Source organism: Pseudopipra pipra, chromosome 1 (assembly GCF_036250125.1).
Source record: "Pseudopipra pipra isolate bDixPip1 chromosome 1, bDixPip1.hap1, whole genome shotgun sequence".
In the NCBI taxonomy this organism is placed as follows: Eukaryota; Metazoa; Chordata; class Aves; order Passeriformes; family Pipridae; genus Pseudopipra; species Pseudopipra pipra.
The window spans coordinates 60,256,268-60,278,417 of NC_087549.1; the positions used below are offsets into that span (position 1 = coordinate 60,256,268).

At 40.1% G+C, this 22,150-nt stretch overlaps 1 protein-coding gene and 1 long non-coding RNA gene across 3 annotated transcripts in view; one reads left to right on the top strand and one right to left on the bottom strand.

Moving 5' to 3' along the window:
• Positions 1–22,150, bottom strand: part of ZNF516 (zinc finger protein 516) — a 98,137-nt gene that overhangs the window by 47,529 nt on the left and 28,458 nt on the right. For both annotated transcript variants that reach the window (XR_010431291.1, XM_064658231.1), the window contains exon 2: positions 6,348–8,361. Coding sequence is in view for 1 of the 2 variants with exons in the window: in XM_064658231.1 (XP_064514301.1) it covers positions 6,348–8,244 (1,897 nt within the window). In the remaining variant the exon portion in view is untranslated. The remainder of the gene's footprint in view (positions 1–6,347; positions 8,362–22,150) is intronic.
• Positions 6,501–8,437, top strand: LOC135415849 (uncharacterized). Its single transcript, XR_010431300.1, has 3 exons — positions 6,501–6,585; positions 8,017–8,177; positions 8,305–8,437. It is a non-coding gene; the product is annotated as an uncharacterized LOC135415849 (long non-coding RNA).

Sequence of the window (22,150 nt, forward strand, 5' to 3'; positions counted from 1 at the left end):
ACTTCATGTGTGTGAGGTACCCTGCCAAGGAAGGTTTTAACCATACCTGTGACTTTTCTCTATTCCTCTCCTCTTGATACACACTGGAATGATTCTGGCTGCCAGAATTTTTCTTGTTATTCATTTTCTTGGGACAATCAGCTTAATTTCTATTTTGCTCTGTTTCCTCAGTAGTTCTTCCCATTCACATCAACCCACAGTTAAAGAGAAATAAAAGCAAAAACTATCGCTGATAGCAGCACCACAGGTAAATATATACTCACACAGGAGATATCCTCTGCAACCCTGAAGAGTGTACAAGAGTCCAAAGGGTAGGAAAGAGGTAAGTGCTGCTGTGGAGATACACACAGGCCTGTACTGGTGAAAAATGATGCTTCAAGCTGCAGTGCTTTGCAGAGAAACTTCAGATCACGAGAAAGTACCACACTGCACGTGGCTTTGCTAACGTGCCATCAGGATTGGACTAAGGCAAGAAGAGAAATTTCTCAATGGTATTATTAGATGTGTTCAAACTGGTAATTGATGTAGTCCTGATCCACCAAATTTGCTTTAAGGCACAGCTGGAACCTTGCAAAGTCCCAAACAACATCTAATGGATCTTACTGCTGGCACAGGGTCCTTGCCTCTGCCCAGATTCCCCTATAATCTGAATCATCAATTTGCTGTATTTTGAAGTCCCAGAGTTTCATTGATCTCACTGGCATTAACAATCAAAACAATCAGTTAGGCTTGTACAGTTGATGGGGTTTTATATTCCAACAACCACTCCTCAGCAATGCCAAAATTAACTGGTGAATGTGTAATCACAGCATAACACTTTTGTCTTCAGTTCTAAGACACTGTTCCTTCTTGAAACTAACTCACTTCTTGGAAGCCTGGGGCAATAGTTACCAATCGTCCAGCACCAAAACATTGTCCAATTCATTATATGCTCCTTCAGCAAACCAAATATGTTAAATAACTTAAACATACTTAAGACTGTATATATAGAACAAGATATCATTTGGCATAAAATGCCCAAAGAGCACTGCCTTCAGTGGAACAACACTGTGGGATTTATAGAGTCTGGCATGAGAAGTATTTAAAGTGTGATTATTCAAGATATATAGTAAAAATGTTTGATTTTCAAACAGTAGAGAGAACTTCCCTTGCACATTTTTTCATGTAAGAACAATGAAGTCCTGGTACTGCATATTGGCAGCTGTTTCATGCACTTATGTTAGCAACAGAAAACATCTCCTAGGACTATCTTTTTCTGTTCTCTGGAATTACTGTACATTTTTATTTTTCTGATTTAATTTGTTTATACTGTTTTATTCTTACTGTTCCCTTCCTCCTCAAAATTACAGCCTTGCCACTTTACTAAAATATTAAAGCAAATCCAGGCGATTTTTACTTTTAAATTATTTTAAATAAAAAGACTTTTGAAATTATGCACTTTCCATTAAAGTTCCAGGTCTTGGATTTGTTATAATTTATATCTCAGCAAAACAAAGTCCAAATTTATGCTTCACAAATCTCTCCTACTCTCCTTCCTGACCTACCCAGCATGCTGGCACTGCCTTGGAGGGTTTGAAACCCAGTGCCATTCCACACCTATCTTCAGCTCCCATCCTCTTTGAAACCTCACTGCACAGCACAGCTCCTTTCAACAAGGTCCTGCTTCTCTCTAGCTTCCAATTGTCCTTTCTCTCCCCCCTGCACCTTACTCCCACCTCTTGTCTTGCCCCTTCACAGCATTCACGTTCCTGAGCAAGTCCCACCATGCCACCAGTAACTTCCAACCAAGTACAGCCACGCACCACTGTTTTGTATTCATTGTTGGGGTTTTTTTTATATTCTGTGCAGTATAGCAACTTGTGTCCACCCACGAGCTTCTTGGGCTGAAAGCAGTGATGGTACAGGGCCCAGCACAACAGTCCTCACTCACAATCAGCCCCTTCCTGCATTAGCCAGTGTAATAAAAACAGCATGTGTGCAGTATGAGTGAATCGGCCTCGCCTTGAAGCATTTCAAAAATTCAGAGGAGTCTGACGAAAGCAGAAAGAAAGGCAAGGAGAAGGGAGAGAAGAGGCAGGAAATAACAAAAAAGAAAATGGACAAGATGGTTTTCCCTGGAAGCAGCATTCTGAGGTGCAACATCCTCCCCTTTCCCTGATGTCCTTCCCCAACAAGGTCAGGCTAGGAGCAGCATACCTCTCCTTCCTTCCTATGTCACACTCTTTTTCTTTTGTTTTTTTTTCCCTTCTTAGATTACTTTTAACATTTACTTCCACACCAGTCTGACACTTACATGCAAGAAGTAGTACCACCTTTATGGCACTCCCTTACTGACTGGGCTAAGACAAGTCTGTGCTTTTACTAAGTCTGCTGAGCACCAAGAGGTATTAAAATTGTTTTCACTTCTTTTCTTCATCTTCCCACCTACCAACAGCAGTAACAGCCTCAAAAATTATACTTCCTTCTTCACTGCAGGACGGAAATAGTTCATAGAGCCTAATGTAACAAACTGTAACACCTTCACTGCTAAACACACCATGGCAATGAAGAGGCTCACGCCTTAAAAATACTAAACACCAAATTCACTGACATATCTAAAACTACATTTCAGCCGAGAAGCTGAAAGATTATAAAAATGGTGTTTTCCCTTCACTTTTATCAACACATACATAATCCCTCTCTACTCTCTCAGTCATAGCTCTGTGGCTCTTTTTAGGGAAAAATAAAAATCACAAAAAAGCCCAATCAACAATCTCAAGTTGGAGAAGACAACTTTGGATGGTTCAGACAGCTTTGGATGCAACTCAGAGAAAATTCAGATACAGTTGGGTAGTGGCTTGAATGATAAATAAAAACAAAGACTCAGCTGGGGCAGGAAGATATCAAAAATATTCAAAGTCTGCTGTCAACAAAGCAAATGTGCTTTGAGTCACCTCTTCCCACATGGCTGTCATGCAAAGCACACCTACTTCTTGCATGATCTTTGCATGACAGGTATCACACAGTATACTACATCTAATTCTAGAAAACTCTAGAAAACACATTTTTACTCTCCTTCCAATCAGATGAAATACACTTTGTAGTCTTATCCCCGGCAGTTGATAAACTGGGTTTGCAAATACTATGTTCCCCCCATCCCCCTCCCTTGTGCCTGAGAAATCATGATGTTACTCCCCAAAGGCAGATGTGTTAGGAAAAAAGAAGTGCCTACCCTGGGGGCTTTAAACCCCATTTCACATGCAAGGTGCAGTTCTTGCTCTTCTCCCAGTAAGCCCTACCAGTACTTCACAGTCCCTGTCACCCTCAGCCTCAACACCTGTTGGCCCAGGACCATACAGGTCCACTGCCAGCTTCCCTGTTGCAAGACACTGTGCGTCAACAGGACTGCTCAGATTATTAAGAATTAAAGGCACAAAGAAGTACTTTCAGCTGTGTCAAGGCCACAGCATTCAATACTTGGCAGTCTCAAGGCCTTTTTCTGACACAGGATAACATAGTAATGCGTCAAAGGGGGAAAAAACATTAAAGATAGGAAAGTGAAAAAAAACCCAACAGATACTATATAACCTTATGAATAGCACAAGATTTTCCTGACCACAGCCTGAGTAAAAATAATACCGCAGAAATAATTTCAGGAACAGGAACCAAGAGCACTGCTTGCCTGCCTCCACTGGGGAGGGAGGCTGTCCATGGGGCTGGAGAGCTGCTCTTGATGGAAGAGCTTCACCTGGAAGAATAACTAAAAAAAGCTGCAGAAAAGGATAGCAAACTACAGCACTTCTAGGACAAAATGTGCTTCAAGGCCATACCAGAACACCTGATTTTAACAGGCACATACATGAGGGCAGAATTTGGCCTATATTCCTTACACCTTAAATTACTGTTCACAGGGGAGGGAAAGAAAGCCTCTTGAGTTTAAAATTTTGAGATTAAAACTAATTCTACAGCTTGCTGGACAGAAGGGCACTTCAGCAGAAATGTACTATTGAAAACACCCTGAGGCAGAACACAATATAAGGGCCGTGACAGTAAATGTGCATATCAAAAAGAGACAACTGAGAAACTTAAGTCCTGAACACTGACCTATGAAACGTCCTCTAAACAAAGTAACAAAAAACCCCCAAAAAACCTCTCCACCTTTCTTTCAAAATCAAAAAAAAATCTTTGTCACCTGTAAAAAAAAATTCACTTCATTGAGGCAGTGATTTGAGTTAAATAAACTCTACTAAAGAGCAAGGGTAATATTCTTCTTGGATTAAAACATTTCTTATTAGCCAATTAAGCACCTGATAGCTCTTCACCTGTGATGTTAGCAAAGATAAAGTGAAGCAGCCACCCTCCTCACCCATCACTGCAAACAAATCCCATTTCAAAGATGCACCTTTATTTAGGCCCATTAGTTTGCTGCTTCTTTACAGTTAAAGAAGATGAGGACCAATTTGATATCCACAGAAACAAGTTTTCAGGTGTTGGCTAGTAACAACAGTTAACCCAGTAACTTTAATTCCTGAGAGGAAACTGCTGTGTGACTCTAATTCTTCCCTTTCACTCCTGCAACAAGGGCTCAAAGCTTGAGTTGAAGCAAGAACCAGAACAAGCAAAGATATGAGACAACTCTTCTTGCTATAAATAAAGTGTTTAATATGGAAAGTGTGTAAAAACAGTTTTCCTATTTGAACATAATGCGAAAAAGTGTTATGGTGTTTTCACCCCATCTCCAGAGAGATGGTTTTACATCACAGCTGTTTTGATAAGGGCACTGAACATTACAGCTGTAAAACATGGCACCCTACTTAACTCTAGACAAAGCTACAGTTTTATTGCCGCATCTTGTGTCAACTGTACCGAAGTGTTTCAGGTGGCAGCTGATGGATTTTCACAAAATAACTATGCACACTCACATAAGGAACTTTGTTTTAGTGTTCAAGAATCCAACTGCAGATGGAAAAGCCAAAGTCTGAGTCTTTTAAATGAGCAAGTAATTATACTGAAAGTATTTGTCAGCTTTTTGCTAGGACTTTCTGGAGTTGTTTACAGAAAGGGCAAGAAAGCATAAAAAAAAAAAAAAAGTGGAGCTCTTGGATTAATTTACTTTTCTGTTCTAGTGTGCACTCAATTTGTCCATTGGGGACTTGATCCAAAAGCAAAATGAAGTTTATGACTGTCTCTGTAAGTTTAAGGACAAAAAGATGGGTTTAACTTTTTAGAATTTCAACCCTTTGGAGCTCTCTTCCCTCTACACCTTACATTTGGAAGTTATATTGCCAAGCAGTGTCAGTCATAACTTTAGTTGTCCTAAAATCATGAAACATGCATGAAAGAAACTTAATGACAAAATAAATGTATCCCACATTGCTTCAAAAATTTATGAAAAACATGTAACAATACACAATTCTGGAAAAAGTCGTTTTGTTGCTGCAGGGTCTGAAGCCAGGAAAAAGGGCAACATACATAATATCCTGAAAGAACAAGGTAATTGAATAAACCCACCCTCTTTTACAATGGTGCAGATTACTTCATCCACGATGGTCTTGAAAATGAGTTTAACTCTATAGATAACTACGTTCTTCACAACAAAAGGAATGAAAATGAGAGGAAGGCATTATTGTTCACCAAACAGAAACCAAACAAAAACCAGCAGAAGGGCTAGCAAAGAAAGAATGGTTAATCTCACATTTCTAAAAGGGTATTATAAACAAAGCATGGTGAACAACAAAAATAAAAGATTAAAAAAAAAAAAAGAAGATACAAAAGTGCTTAATGGCGTTCTTTTAAATATTTACTTTGCTGCTATTTGGAGAATAATTTGTTCCATTTAGTAGCATTGGGCTCAAAGGACCGCTTTAATCCAGAGAGATTAATTATAGCCTTTGGAGTTATAAACACAATTTGGGAAGTGAAGCAGAGAAGAGGAGAGAGACTCCTCTCATGTTGGCGATTAACAAGTTTATGTGCTTTGGGCCTAGATTACACAGGCTGTGACCCTGCTACACCTGTACACTGCAGGCAGAACACTGCACAGGGTACCCATGAACTGAGGAAGAACAGCCCCCAGGATATCCAGGGAAAACACTACCCTACCCTACAGTGTTGCTATAGGCAACTAAGATACTTCTCAGGTGTCCTTCACTGGCATATTATGAAGACATCACCTGATCTCACTTTATTACCTGCATCAGAAACGAGCCACCATGCTGAGACGAGCAGGAGGCAAAAGACCCCATCCACACTGCCTTTAAACCTCTCACATGCTTTCACATATTTCTTCACCTGCTCATTGCTGTGTCCCACACCAGGAGACACAGGGACCAGTAACATTAGCAAGGAAAGGCTGGAAGTGATCTTACCTAGCAAGGGGTTGGCTGCTCCCTCCTCTGAGCTCTCCTCAGCCCCCTCCTCCCCCAAGCCGGAGGTGGCCGAGTCCTCTGGGGCGGATGCAGAGCCAGGGGTGCTAGGCCCGCTGACGGACCCCAAGTCACCTTCCTCACTGCTGGAGCCGTAGCGGTCAGGCTGGGTAGCCATCCCGCCCTCACTGCAGCTCCTCCGCTCCTTGCGGTGCACCCGGGAGTGCAGCACCATTTGGTGGTAGGTGCGGAAGATCTTTCCACACTCAAAGCACTCGGTGGACTTGTTCTGGGCGGCCCGCCGGCTCTGCCGTGAGGCAGGGCGGTAGTCCAGATCCCCCTGGGCAAGCGGGCAGCTCTCCCCTGGCGGGGCATTGCTGGTTTTCTCTGGGCGCCCACTGGTGCAGCTCTTCTTCTTGGGGTTGCTGGGCGAGTCCTGGTCCCGCTTGCGCTTCTCCTGGTTGACAAGGATATACTCCCTCTTATCCTTGTCGTACGTCACGTCCGCATCTGCCAGGGCCTCATCCCATCCCACATACTTCACATACTCCGAGGGCTCCACCACTTTTCCTTTGGTGGCCAGCTGCCAAGCTTGGTAGCTACTGACCGGATCCAGCTCGGCTACTCTTTTCCCAGGTTGCCCTCTTGTAACTCTATCCAGTGCTACAGATGGCCGTAGATTGAGACACTGCAAGAAAAACTGCTTCGTTACCGAGGAGCTCAGGCTCCCATCGGTCAAGCCCTCAGCTTTATCCCCGGTGCTGCCCGGCTGCACCCGGTAGTGAACAACATTATGCGCTTTCAGGCTTTCCATATTTGTAAACAGATTTCCACACTTGGTACAAACTTCATACAGAGATAGGCCTGTCACAATTGTCTCCTCTTGTATCACGTCATTGATAGTGGCTATGAGCTCCAAATCATTTTTTGGTTTGTTTTTGCTCCCAGACCTGGGGCCATGCGACTTCATGTGGTTTTTGAGAAACCAGGGCTCTTTGAATCTCCTGCCACAAATATGGCATCCGTGATCAAATGAGCCCCTATGCTTTTTCATGTGAGCTTTCAGGAACCAGGTTTGACTAAAGGCCTGACCGCAGACTTCGCATGGAAACTCGCCTGCACTCAGCTCGCTCTTGCAGTTCTCAGTGTAGGCCTCCCCATTGGGGACCTGAGCTGTTATATGGTCCTTCTCTATGTGGTTTAACAGCGTCTCCTCCCTCAAGGTCATGTAGCTGCACAACCTGCACTTGAACGGTTTGTGGACCTGGTGCAGATGCTGCTCCAGGTCCTTCTTCCTTTCAAATTTGTTTTTGCAGAAGGTGCACTGGTAAGAGGTCAGCTTGCTATCCTCCTCGGCTGGCGCCGTCTCTGTGACCTCCTTCTTGCTGCTTCTCAACAAGATCTTGCTGCTATCGACCTGAGCAGTACCATTCAAGATCTTGTTGCAGGCAGATGTACTTTTAGTGGGGCTGGTGCACCCGCCAAGGCCCTCTGAAACGCCCATCTCCCCCAGCTGTGCCTCTCCCATCTCCACCTCATGTCCCTGACTTAAAGTGCCTGTCCTGTGACTACGGATGTGAATCTTCAGGTTGCCCTTTTGGGAAGCTCTATGATCACAGTAAGGGCATTTGTAGGGCTTCTCACCCGTGTGCTTCCTCATGTGTTGTGACAGGGAGCTCTGAAAAGGAAAACTTTTACCGCAGATGCAACAGCTGTGGCACATGGTCTTGTCAGCATCCATATCGTTCTTGCTTAGCTTGCCAGGGCTGGAGGATCTCCGTAACTCCATTTCTGCCTCTCTTCTACGATCCATCAGTATTACTGCAACAACAGGTAAGCGGGGCAGGAGCACAGAAGCATGTCTGGCAGCAGAGGAGGGCTGGACTGCATTTTCAATCATACGGTTCTGCAGAGAAGTGTTTTTATTGCTTCAGTCTCAGGGTAACGTTTCTCCTTTCAGCTGCTCAGGAGAGTCCAAAGTGAAAATTTCCTTCTGTAAGAAGATGGCATAGGTCACCTGAAACAAGAACAAAATCATACGAATGTACAGATTCTTAAATATATTAAAATATATTCGTGTTTCAACAATTCCATCACTCGCCCCGTACTCAGAAGCACACCATACGACAATTTACTGCACCAAAAAGCAGCAGTTTCTCCTTCTGCTGATATTCTAGACTTCAATGACAAGCGTAATTACTAAATAAGTAAAATGCATAAAACAGGAAACATTCATTTACATACACTGACATCACAGTGTCTTGAATGAAGTGCAACCTTTAAAAATATTTTTTTGTTTTAAAACCAGGAGAAGTGGCTAAAAATACACCTTAAATGAAGAAAACATTTCTTGAGGGGGTTATTACACTCTAAATCTGTGGCTTTACCATCATGTGTAATTTCATGTAAAATACTTACTTGCCAAAGATAAAAGGCGTTCCTAGAAACTTTAGCAAGTATCATATTCCTACTGGCAACTACATTACTTTGCACCTAAGACAGCTCTGCTGTGCTTGATGTGGCATGCACAGAGCAGGCGCAGAGGCTGAGGATGCTCACTACTTTGATTAGAGAGCAAACAAGAACCCAGAGACAGACGAAGCATTCATGAAAACTAAAAGTTACTTCCTGAGGGACAATGAAGGGAAAAAAAACCCTCCAAGGGTAAAATTTAGTCTAAAACTAACAAGAAACTGATTATGTGTGTAGCTATCAAATTACCTTAAAAGTCAGTGATTTATGTCAACAGGACATACAGGAAATCACAGCACCACCCACCTCAATGAAACAGAATCTTAACCATAAACAAACAAACAAAACAAGAAACAACTCTGATTAACAGAGTAATAAAAGTTTAAATGTTTTTTTATCTTGTCATGATTAAATGCAAGAGTCAGCATCCGCCTCAGTGGAAGATGAAACACACCCCAGCAATTCTCCCCCTTATATACAGCAAAAACCAATGGTCAAGATCCCCATAGATTGTTTTACACTGCAGTAATTGGAAAAGAAACAATCTTCCCGCCCCCCACCCCCCTCGTTAAGGGCTACAAACACCACATGACTAAGATCAAAGAACACAGCATTCTCTAATGAAGAGAACTGATCTATTGCCACATTAACAGCAGCTTCTTAAAATGTAGCTAAAAATATGCAGAGCATTAACAAGACCCTCTATTCGCATATCCATCACTTAATATCTATGACTCAACAAAGAGCTACAGATTTGCAATTGTAAATTTTAAGATTTCTCACTGTATTCACCTCTGAGTCTCTTCAATACGTACATAAATGGTCTAACCACATCACAAGCACGAGCTTAATAAAAAGCAAGGTAAGGCTGTCACAATTATCGTCTTGGTTACACACTAGAGAACAACTTTATTACATTTAAGTTAATTTAGCCTTCTTATTTGCTACAAGACCATTCATTTCTGGGTTTGATTTTCTGCATATCTAGTATCCATTCAGCATGTTAAGAGTTATCAAACAGCATCAACCCAAACTACGTGTTCCTCAGAGAGCATTCAACGATATTTAAGGGATGAGTTACAAAAACAATTTCATTTCTTGAACAAATCAATTTTTTATTATTGCTGAAAAAAAAAATAAATTTCATAAATTCAGAAGTCTAAATGAGCAGGAAGTTTACAAACTAGAGTACCTAAATTAATTTCTAAAATTAGCTATTTAAAAGTAAATTCAGGAACAGCCTCGGAAGAAATTTCCTGGCTCTATAAAGGATGGCAGCCACTGAAGTTGTAGCTGTACCAGAAGGTACAAACATGCCAAAAAGCAAATACAAATGAGGTTTACACTGCACATTGATAGATGAAACAATTCAGAGTAGCATCTTATTTATTTGACCCATAATCTAACTCTGCCAAGTAACAACCCGTGTTGCCTTATAATCAAAGACTTAATCTAGAACTCATTAAATCATACACCAGGTAACTTCTTGATCAAGTATACTATCATGCTAAATGCAAGCAACAGCTTCTTCCGAAATGATCCACATAATTTCAGGGATAAAAAATAGAAAACTTTGGGGACAGATTTTTTCAGATATTTTATACAATGTTTTCTACATTCTTAATATTCTACAGTTTTCACCAGTGAGAATACTGCTTTTATTGGTAAGCCAACTTTTAGACTATTGACTTTTTTTTAATTTATTTTTAAATGTAGGTCCCTTTTTAACTCAACTTTCTACAGTGCTTCCTGTCTGAAAGTTCAAAAGAGCTCTAAGAGCCAAACTTAGACAAGAATGCTATATGCAGCAGTTCGAGCACATATAAATCCAAAGCTTCAGTCTCTTTGTTTACTTGGCCACAGATTCCCTGGGCTTAGTCTTGACATATTTCACTTTAATTATTTATAGCATTTTCATTAATGAAACTTAGTTATGAAAATGAGGCTATGAAGAAAGCATTACTTATAGGAAGGGTATTAGCCACTCACAGGAGACCCCCCCCAGTCCTATATTAAATTAGGCCTGAGGGGGGGAAAAAAGAGTTAAAAAATTAATGAATTATTTTATTAGTCTAAAATACTTAATGGAAGTGTTATTGTCTTCACCAAAATATTAAAAAATAATTGTTTTGTCTTTTTTACTTTATCTTGGCCAATGCACTGCAATTTATAACTTTAGAAGTGTAAATAAATTATTCCTAGGTTTTAATTATTCGAATTCATACACATTTAACACCCACAAAATTTCAAGTCTGATCTTCCACAGACAAAAATTCCACTGAGAGTAAGGGTGTTCAACCAACCTGAGCTTGCTTTACACAGTTTATGGAGGTCTACCCTAGGCTTTGATAAATCGATTGACACAAACGTATATGAACAACTCACGATTCCCCCTTCATATCATTTGAGTGTCACTTAAAAGCAATTCTTCTAGAGGAGCTCTTTGCAGAACAGCAAAGCCAGTTGTTCATTGGAAAGCAGCAAATAAAATTACAACTTTCAAAAAAGCTTCAATTCAGAAGACTGAACATAACAATGAGAAAAAAGCCACTTGTAAAAAATCCTACAAATAGAAAATAACATTCTGGCTTAATAATTTTTACCTCAATATTAATTAGTAAACATCAAAGATGGCACAAGGGATGGAAGATGTCAACTGGTAAAATAAAATTACACCAATTACTCTTCCATTGCGAGTAGACTCTTGCCATAGCTATTTTTGTTTCTTTCTGGATGACTGTGATGATAAAAATAGTTGTATTTTGAAATAATTCCAACTTTGAAAGTATTCTGAAGTAAGTCTCTTTCAGCACACATGGAATGCAGCCACCTCCAGCTACCCCCAGGCTACCAAAAGTGTTTCACCTCTCAGCAATTTCAGGTGGTAACCAGTAACCTTTCAGTGCTTTGGTCCAAGATCACTCTGCAGTTCCACAGCACTGGTTTGTCACACAGAATCCATAGCGGAGTTCCATCCAGCCTGCAGATTTCTCCCAGACTGTCACAGCACAGAAATCCCCACTAGCAGAGAGGCAAGCCATAAGGAAACGCAAGTGAATGTAAACTGCAAATTAATATGTAGTCTTTAAAAATACTGTGTGTGTTTTAATGGCACTGCAGTCTATGCCAAATGCCATACAACTTCTTGGGGGTGGGGGTGTGATATTCTGTTGTAAGGGGCATATGAACTAGATTAAGTTTATTTTGTTGAATTAAGAATCAGCAGTTCATGTAAGAAGCAGCTGGCCAGTATCCACGAGACATTTTCAGCCCCTTTAAAATACACTAAGGCACTTATCTTCACTGTTTACACGCAAGTTTGGAATATAAAGCAACATCGAAGAGAAACGTGAACAAAAACCCAAAAACAGGAGGGGTGGTGTGCTGTGAAATGCCTTTGCACCGCCAAATATTTTAGTTATAATGCTTGTTCCTGCACCATTGCCTCACAGAGATTCTTTGCCTTGACCCATATGGGAATAAATACACACTTTTTTTTATTCCTAGTTCCCCTGAAAAGGAAAACAAGCTTTCCTACATGCTTAAACCAAGAACTTCTCAGAATCTACACTAATTCAAACATTTAGGCATCCAAACTTCTCTAGTTTTTAAAACTAACTTGGATAGAGCTCTTGGTTTGAGAGAAAACACATTTGACCAAAGAGACTTGCCCTCCCTACAGAGCCCCAGAGTCTTTTCCAAGATCAGCCTTGGCTTCCCCAGTGAGACTGTGGTAGCCTGGCCCTCCCAGCAGCTCAGCAGGTACGCTGGTGCATGGCTGCATCGTCCTCGCAACTTCTGCGAGACCCTCACTTAGTCTTGACATGAAGTATGCATAAAAGTACAGGGAAACAGCACTTTATGTAACACAGGAGCACCCTAAATACCTATTACTCTTCTCTTCATGCCACCCTCACATTCTGAAAGAGAACTAGGTATGTGAGGACTGCCCACAGGGTGAGACAGATCCTCTTAAGGACCTTTTGTGCCTCTTGGAAAACAACTAATAAAAAGAAAAATTGAAAATAAACAACACAGAAAAACTGGGGGGGAAAGAAGAAAAAAATTATGCAAAGATACCACACTGGAAAAATAATTGCAAATTGATTTCTTACATACAAATATCCTGTGCAGTGAAGACGGAGGAATACATACAAGAAAATTATTCCTGTTCCAACATACAGCAGACTATACATTTTTTTTAAAATTTCTCTTCAATTAAACATGACTTTAAAAATCACATTGCATAAGCTGTGTAAGTAATAAAGAAGAACATACACTCTGGGAAGGTACAGAAACCTATTCAAAAAGCACAGCGTATCTTTTAAAACAAACTGCTTTCAGGCTGGGTCCCATCTGAAGGAAAAATGCACTGGAGAGATATCGCTCTTTTAATCTCCAAGAGATTTGAACATACACTGCAACCACTCCACCATGTTCCTCTGCAAAAATCAACAAGGACTTAAAAAAAAAAGACAAAAAACAAACAACTGTGAGGCGTGATCTTGTGGAAAAATACTTTACTGAAATTTCTTTCAAATGATGAAATGATAGGATATAGCATGCAAATATCTAGGTGAATTTGAGGAAATTGCATATTTCAAGAACAACCTGGAGAGAGGATCTCTCCTGATTTGAGGAGGCTCAGGTTGCCCCAGAACCAAACAGGCTTTGCCATTCAGAGTAAAGAGACCAGAAGAGAGCTAAGTGCAGCAGCAAGAGAAGGGACAAAGGACAGAGAACTGCCCCACCAGCCTTCAAGCTCACTGAACCACAGAGACCTTTCTCCCCTTCCATGTCTTCTCCCCAGGCTACAGACTCCATCCTCCACACACACCAGCCTTGCCCTGCCTGCATGCCCTCCTCCTCACTTTGTGAGGGGACATGGCTTCTTCTGGACATCCGGATCCCATGGGGGTCATTAGTCCATCACCCTGACTGAAAGCTTGATCCCACCATCCTTATTTAGGCACCAGTCCAACTGAAATGCCTCTTCTAGACCACGTCACTAGACCATTTATGCCTTGAGCTGATAGCATCCTTCAGACTACACCACAGCACAGAAGAGAGAGCTTATCTCTTAAACTGTAAGCCTATAGCTGAATTTGTAGGCAATTCTGGCATTCCGCAACCTATAAAGGTAAAGGCAGCATAACTCTGAACTGATTTTCTTAGAGTAATCCCAACTAACCCAGTAAAAACCTATCTAAAAATCCCAAGGCAGTTGTAGAAGACTGTCAAATTTTCAAACACTTTCAGTTATTAAAAGCGGCAATCTTGACAACAGACCTCCTAAAGTCTGTTTAAGCCTGCCAAAACTGACACAAGACTGAAAAAGAAAAATAAAAAGCTCCTGGAAAAACAAACAAGAAATTTCTATTAGTCTATTTCCACTCAGGCTTTATAAAATCCTTCAGTAGCATTTTGCAATACTTTTTTGTTTCATTATTTTCTACCAGCCTTCCCCTGCAGCTGGTGAAGCTCTTCCCATTTGCAAAGTTTGCTGTCTGAACCATGAGATATTGTTTTGAGCTTCTCCCAATACATCATATGTTTTTGTGTCTTTCTCCCTCCATGAGCTAATAACATTTTGCAGCAGGCTTCTGAGCAGCAGCCAGGGCTGGGAAAGCAGAGTCAGGCCTTTCTCAACCGATGCCGCACCCTTAACAAGGGAGAGAATACACTGAAATAAAGGTAAAAACACTAATACTGGAGAAGCTGGAGGTAGGCATTTGCAGCGAGGTGATCGCTCTCAAAACAAAAATCAACAAAACCTCTGTAACCCAGATTTTTTGGTGGCTCCTCAAGAAACAGTTCAGGAGCAAGGCAGGGTGGGAGTTTGCTTTCACACTGCTATGAGATATGTTGGGAAACACAAAGCTGTCACCCACTCAGTACATATTTTGTGTTTTAGTATACTGTGCGTGTTTGTCTTCTGAGAGACAAAGAAATGTACTTTACCAGTTACACTGTAGTATTCTAAGCAATGAATTGAAATGTATCATTAACATCCAGGACAAGCTTTATCTTGCTACCAAAACAAAGGGACTATTCTCTGAACAAATTGAGGGGGAAAATCCCATAATGACAATGAAGAGTTCCTCTCCCTAAAAACTGTGCTACACAAGAGTAACAATTACAGGCTTATATTCTACAGACTGAGGTTGCGAATGGCTGCATGAAGCAACGCATTCACTATTGGGAGAGTAAGTACCATTGATGACAAGGCCTTGGGGCTTCTGCTGTTCACAGACCAATCAATAATCCATTATGAACAAACTACATTTCCCCTCTAATATGAAGAAATGAATAAAAGGGACCCAGTAACACTAGTACTTTCATGGAAAAAAAAAAACCAAAACAACAACAATGCAGAAATCACAAAATACCATCACAAGACTTAAAACTAGACAGAACTACTGACAGTAATCCTTTATTTTACAGCAGTGGCTGGAGACCACTACATTATATTAAAAAAAAAAAAAGTTTATTTTAAAGGCAAGATTTTTTCAAGGCTACTTCTTCTGGCTGCAGGACAAAACAAAAAGCAAAAAGCAACATTAATCTTTCAAGGCAAGGAGGAGAAAATGAACTAACTTCACCCAAACATCTACCAGCTTGCTTCAAACTATTTTCTAATGCAACATAAAAAAGAACTTCTAATTAGAAATAACTGTCCAAATGTGACTGGTCAACCATAACAAGACTTTATTGCAGCAGCTGCATTACCATCCAGACATGAGGCCCTGAAACTGTTGTTCTCCCATTGTCATTGTCACATGCTACAATACAATTAAGAGAGGATCCATTTAAGCAGCACAACCATAGCAAAGCTCAGCATCCTCAGTCCAGTTCCTACCTAGACCTCTCAACACAACACCAGAAGGCAACAGAGGAGAAAAGTTCCCCTGAAAAATTACATATAAAGTACCTAAATAAAAAAAAAAAAAAAAAAAAAAAAAGAGAGACAGAGAAAAAAAGTTACTGATTTTTTTTGTATGGGTAACTATAAATTAGACTCAAAGGAAACAGTGAGACCGATATTACTAATGCATAAGGCAGTCTATGTCCTTTTTCTGAAATGTAAAGACTAGTAGTTAAAGTTGACCTTGCGGGGTGGGGGGCTAGCAGGAATGAATGCACAATGTGATTATTGATCAGTCCTAGAAAAGCCAAGAACTGCACTAGTGCAGATGTGATTTTTCTTTTCCTAGGGTCATTAATGATATATATTGGCAAGTCAAAAGCTCTTATTTTGACACACTGTAACAGTATCATTAATTCTGAAAATAAGCTTCATTTTAGGTTCAAAAAAAAAAAACCCAAACACTTAAAATAAAAAAAAAATTATAAACCAATAAAATAAAATAAAAAAATCCCAAACAATCAAAAACCAAAAACACAACCAAAAAAAAAAAGCCTCCACTTTTCTTCATATAACAGTAATCTTTTCCTATTTGGCCACACCCACCATGGGAGTTACTTTAGTGGCTTACTATTCCCCAAGACTAAGAATTAAAAATTGAAGAAACGCTTACAGTTCTGATAGTTTCAAATCAAACACTAAGTCAGTTACAAGCAAAGTCACCTCAATACTGTGTATTACCTCCTTATTCAAATCGATGGCATTGATGCTGTCTATTCATGCATGTCTATGGAGATGCATATATATATGGGCAGCACAGTATTTTCCCAGCACCCAATAGTGCTTTTATATTTAATGATCTTGTTAGGGTTTCCACTGCAGACCGATTTGCACGGAGTTGTAACACGGCCATTTTAAATCTTCAGTGTGGGGGCTGATTTCAAACTGTATGGGCAGGGTATTTTCCTCCCAGTATGTTCTGTTATGGGCTCAGTTTGTATCTTAAAACGGCAACATGCAGGAGTGCAGCACACCGCACACCCAGACACATACCCCTTCTTGCTGCCTCTTTCATCTGTCCCATCAATGCAACCTACACACAAACCACATCCTTAGCTGCCATAAGTGCGCACAGTGCCATGAAATCAATTTGTATCAATTCAGAAGCTGTACCACTAGCTAAAACTGGAATGCCTTCGTGCTGTGTAAATCAAGACCTGAATGCAAGAAAAACACAAGCATAATTAAAAGTAAACATTTTGAATTGTTGATTTCCTACCCCAGCAAAAGTTACATAGCAGCCTTGTCCTAAGTGCCCAAATTCCACTCTGTGACAACTAACAATTACACCATTAAGGAACAAACTTCAGTGCTTTAGTAGATTCATACAGCGCTGTAACAACTTGTCCATGGCAGACCTCAAATGCAAAAAGCTGTATGTTTAATACCAAGCAAGTTTACTAGCTACAGCTATGTGTTCGCCAGGTCAATGGAAGGTAAATATTATTTCTATGGGACACTGCTACAAAATAAGCTGTGTGGAGAATTAAGAAATTCAAGGTAATAAATTAATTTCACTCATACCTAATATATCCTACTGCTTAAATTGCTACAGTAAAATCATTACCTTATAAATGTAAGTGTTGCCAAGCGTTAACCTGTTAACGGACTTAGAATTACAGCACTGTGCTTTGATTAACTACTAATGTCTTACTGTAACAAAAAGTTATTTTTGAAGCAACACCAGCAAGTTGTTTTCTTACTTTTTACCCCTCCACAGTACTATAAAGGAATTGTAAAGCAGTGAGACAAGAGCAAAAAGACTGCATTTAAAAAAAAAGGGGAGGGTTGGGGAGGTGGGGGAGGAGTGAGACAGAGGGAGAAAGAGCGGAGGGAAAATGTAGAGGAACTGTGCCCTGTAATACAGGAAGGTATAATCATATGAAATAAGCCATAAAAGCATTCTATTAAACATTACCTTCTGAGATAGCACTGCTTAACAGTGAGAAGCAACACAAAACTCACAAAACACACACCACCAAAACCTCATTTGCAGATGTTGGGTTACTTTTTTGTGTGTGTATATATGTATGTATATAGAGAGATATAGCTGTCAAAATATAAATGTAAGCTCTTATAAAGCAGAAAACAGGATGGAAGAGTTCTATTTTAGGAAGCTTTCTTAAACGTTTAAGAACTTAAGCAGGTAATTCATTAAGACTTTCAATCACACTTTTTCCACTCTCTGCAACATTTCTGAATGTCAAGTATGCAGACTATGCCCAGGCCCAAGCGAAGACACTGCGCTTCAGAAATCCCAAACCAGCCAAGCTGAAGCTTGCTCTACACCACCTGAGACTCAGGAGCTGCTGCGTTGCTTAAACTGCACACAGCTTTGGCTCTGTGACACCAGTCCCAAACTGGCAGAGGACACTGCTAAAGGCCAATCTGTGGATAGCCAGTGTCTCAGAAATACCTTCATTTCACTTTCTTTACACTAAGGTACACAGTACCTCTCAAGTTTGATTCATCCACAAGCGTAATTTGTGATGATGAGCACTTAATAAAACACCTGACTGCTAGTAGTTTAAAAGAAGGATCACAAGTTCCTAAATTCACCAGCAATTTTAAAGATGAGATGATGTCAGCTGTTGCTTCATTACTTCAACAATTCATTTTGGAGTTTTCTGCAGATGTGATCCTTAAAAGCTATTTCCAGTACAAATCCAGCTTTGAAATATATTGAATTGTGTACTGGCCTGTCACTGTCAGCATAGAAAAGCAAACAGATATAGCCAGTACAATAAAAGTGACATAACCATAAAGCATGAGTTGACTTGCACACTAAAGTAACTACTTTTCTCCTCTTTTTATTTATCTACTTTTTTAAACACAAAGGGAAGAAACCAATAGCCTTGTATATCAAATGAATACAAAGCACAAGATGACTTTTTCTGGATTTCAAAGCTTCCAGTCAGAAGAAAAGAAACTAAACTTAAAATCATCTTTCAGCTGTCAGTTGGTCTGACTTATTTTGGTATGAAGTGCCGAACTATCTATGTGGAACGTCACTGCAATGTATCATCCAAAGACACAAACATTCCATCCAGTCCTTATAAACAAAATTTCAAGGCACATTTTACCAATCCTGTTAACCTTGCTCTTACTGTGGCACAATGGAAAGCGTGCTTCAGAATTTCGCAGGTCAGGACATTGTGGAATCACAAGATAAACCCTGATAACTCTGTTCTGAACTACTCTGAACATGTACTTCCCCTATCCTTGCCATTTAATCAAAGACTTTGAGTCTTTAGGCCCCTCCCTCACCTACAGTGTATATTTTCCCAGAACTCCAAAGACAGAAATTTACAGAAGTGCAGAAAATTATTCTGTTGTTACATCCTCTGTGAAAAAGAAAGGCCTGGATAGACATCTGTCCCCCAAAACCATTCACAAGCTCATTGCTGGCTTTGGGAACAGGAAGGTAGAATTAAGAGCAGAAAAAAAGCAAAGGAACAAAACCCACCCCTACTTCAATACTCTTGTTAACAGCCTCAGCACACAAATGCTGAGCAACTACTTCAAAACAAAACAAAACCTCTGAAATTATCACTCATAGGATAGCAAGCAGGCAAGTCTGCAAGGAAGAAAGGTCTGTTGCACAGGCTGTTGCCAGTTTATTTATTTTTCCATACAACTACAACTTGCAAGACAAATCTATCAACTGGTAGGAAAAACATGAACTACATACACCAAGAACACAAATCTGTTTGCATCACAAAATACTATAGTTAAACTTTACTACTTCTCTCAAAGAAATGAGTCTATGTACCACATGTACACACCAAGACCCACCCTCTCCTCTCACACTTTTCACAAAGAGAACTCAACACGCCCTCATTACTATCCACATGTCAATTCACTTCCACCACAGCCCATGTCCCTGTGCTTCCCACTTGCACCCACAGCACTTCAGTGGCACTGACCTCCTTACTGCTACTCTCCTACCTGGCTCCACCCCAGCTCTGTCACCACCATGTCTCCAAGCCCCAGCTGTCCACGCACACTGCCTGCCTGTCAGATCCCTTCTGGATCACCTGCAGCCAGCTGCCAGGTGCACAATCCCTTCCCCAGCCACTGCTATTCCACAGATGCAGTTTAAAGGCCACTTCTTTTCCCCACTCTTCCCTTTCCGTCCACCTGCTCTTCAGACCTGCTTTCTCAGTTCTCCCCAACACTTCTGCTTCTTCCATAAGCACATTTGTCTTCTCTCTCTCCCAAACCTGTTTGGGCCCTTCATGACTAATTCTTCCATTTGGGCCCTCCCTCGTTAGCATGGTTTCAGTCCCTGCTCACTGGCTCCTTGCTTGCCAGGACATTTCAGCACAATCTCAACTGCCTCCTCCTTCCCCTTTCTGTCCTCTTCCCTAGAAGATGCCTACTCTTCAGGCTTTTATATCATCAGTTACAACAGAGGCATTTGCAGCCACCAAGTTTGGAACTTGTTTCCCTCTGTCTATTCAATAACTGCCGCTCTCCTAAAAATCAAAGGATGTCAACACCTGTGTCAAATGCCTTACGTGTTCAAGCAGCATTTTCTTCTTCAAGGACCCACACAGTTCCACCCTCTGCTCACCTCTTTTGTGTGGGCAGTGATTCACTCTCCCTAAGACATCTTTTATACCGGTTTCCCACTTTCCACCTTGCCTTCTGACACTGCGTTTAGAACTGTTTTTTCATTGTATTTCGTTATATTTCATTATATTTTTCATTCATTCTTAAAAGCATATTTTCCACACGTGACTCAAAATTATTTTCCAAAATTAAACCCATCACTCAGTTTTGCTGGGTTTTTCCCCCTAATGCATAATATGTGTACTATGTATTGCTATGTTCTAATTGGTATGTATATTCCTCAAGGCAGGGACTTGGGATCCTTTATACGTATTCTTTTATGTACTTTTATACAGTGCCAAATATTCCAACTTCAAATAATTTCTAAGAGCAAATTATCATTATAAAGTCAAGATTCACCTTTTCAAAGAGTCAAAGTCCCTCTTTTCATCAGAGACACAGAGAGAAGTTGAGAAATAGCTTCTTTCCCATAAGATCTAAAAGTAAACTGATCCCCTCTTCTGCCTAGCCAGAGTTCATCTCTTGGTTAATCAAAAGGACCATCAAATAGTAAAGAAGCTAACAAGGCATAAATCACACATAACTAACCTCTAGCCTCTCTGAAACCAGATTTCCACCCAATGTTATGCATTTACAGGATATTAATAACAAACAAGAAGCATAATGACAAATAAAATTCAAGTGCCACATTTCTCTCCATTTCTTCACAAGCAATTAGAAAAACTGTGGGTTATGCAGAACATCAAATTAAAGTGTAAGATCCTTAATGGTGAGGTACTCCTCTTACAGGGGTTAGTCTCTTTCTACACCTGGGACTGTAAGTATGATTTGAAAGCTTTCCAAACTCACTTTCCTCCAGAACATGCATGCTGCTTTATATCACACATTCTACCATTCTGCAAATAGAAATCTACTCCTTTACCCCTCAGGGCAATGCTGAAGCAAGTGGATTTTCCAACAGAGAAGCACAACGTAACTGTGACTCTTTAACTCCAAGAGCAGAATTTGAGCCACGCTGCTAAATCCTTAAACCTGTTACACAACAAATAAGCATGGATTACAGCATGGCTGGTTCATTATGGGATGTTTTGTGATGCTATTCCTAACACACAAACACCATTTGTCTTGGCCACACACATAAAGACCATTCTCCTATTTTTTGTTACACATCTTTATCATCGCTTTCACTTCTCTGCATCTCACCCATTTATTACTCACCTACTCCCTATTTAATATACTTTTACATTTTAGACAGTGCTAAATAATCATGATAGAACACCACAGTATTACACTTCCTCTGTATCTAAACAACAGATCGCACTACAGTTACTTGACACTTCTTACTAGCAAAACAAACCAATTATATCTATATATTATCTTTAGTACTCCATGGCTACTCCACTTGCAGCACTAAACAGAGAACATATAAATAAAAAGAAGCAATCTATGCTGGGAGGTTTATGTTTCAGTAGAACTATCAAGCAAAAGTTATAGAAAATGTCTGACTAAAAGCACATTTTTAGGCAAGTGTAATCTAATTTTGTCAGGTTTACAATAGTCAGCTACAACGTTTGCTAATACTTTAGAGGATTTGGGATTTTTTTTTTTTAAACAGGTTTAGATAAGCACACTTGTATTTACTTCCTTAGGTAATGGGTACATTTATCAAAGCCACTGTTTATAACCTGAAGAGAAGATTTTCTCACAAGAAAAAACTTGACATACATACATATATAAAATAAAAAAAAAAAAAAACAAACAGCCTCACAACCTGACTAGCAGTAAAAAACATAATCTTGGAGGAAAAACACACATAGCGTTATTACTAGTGGGT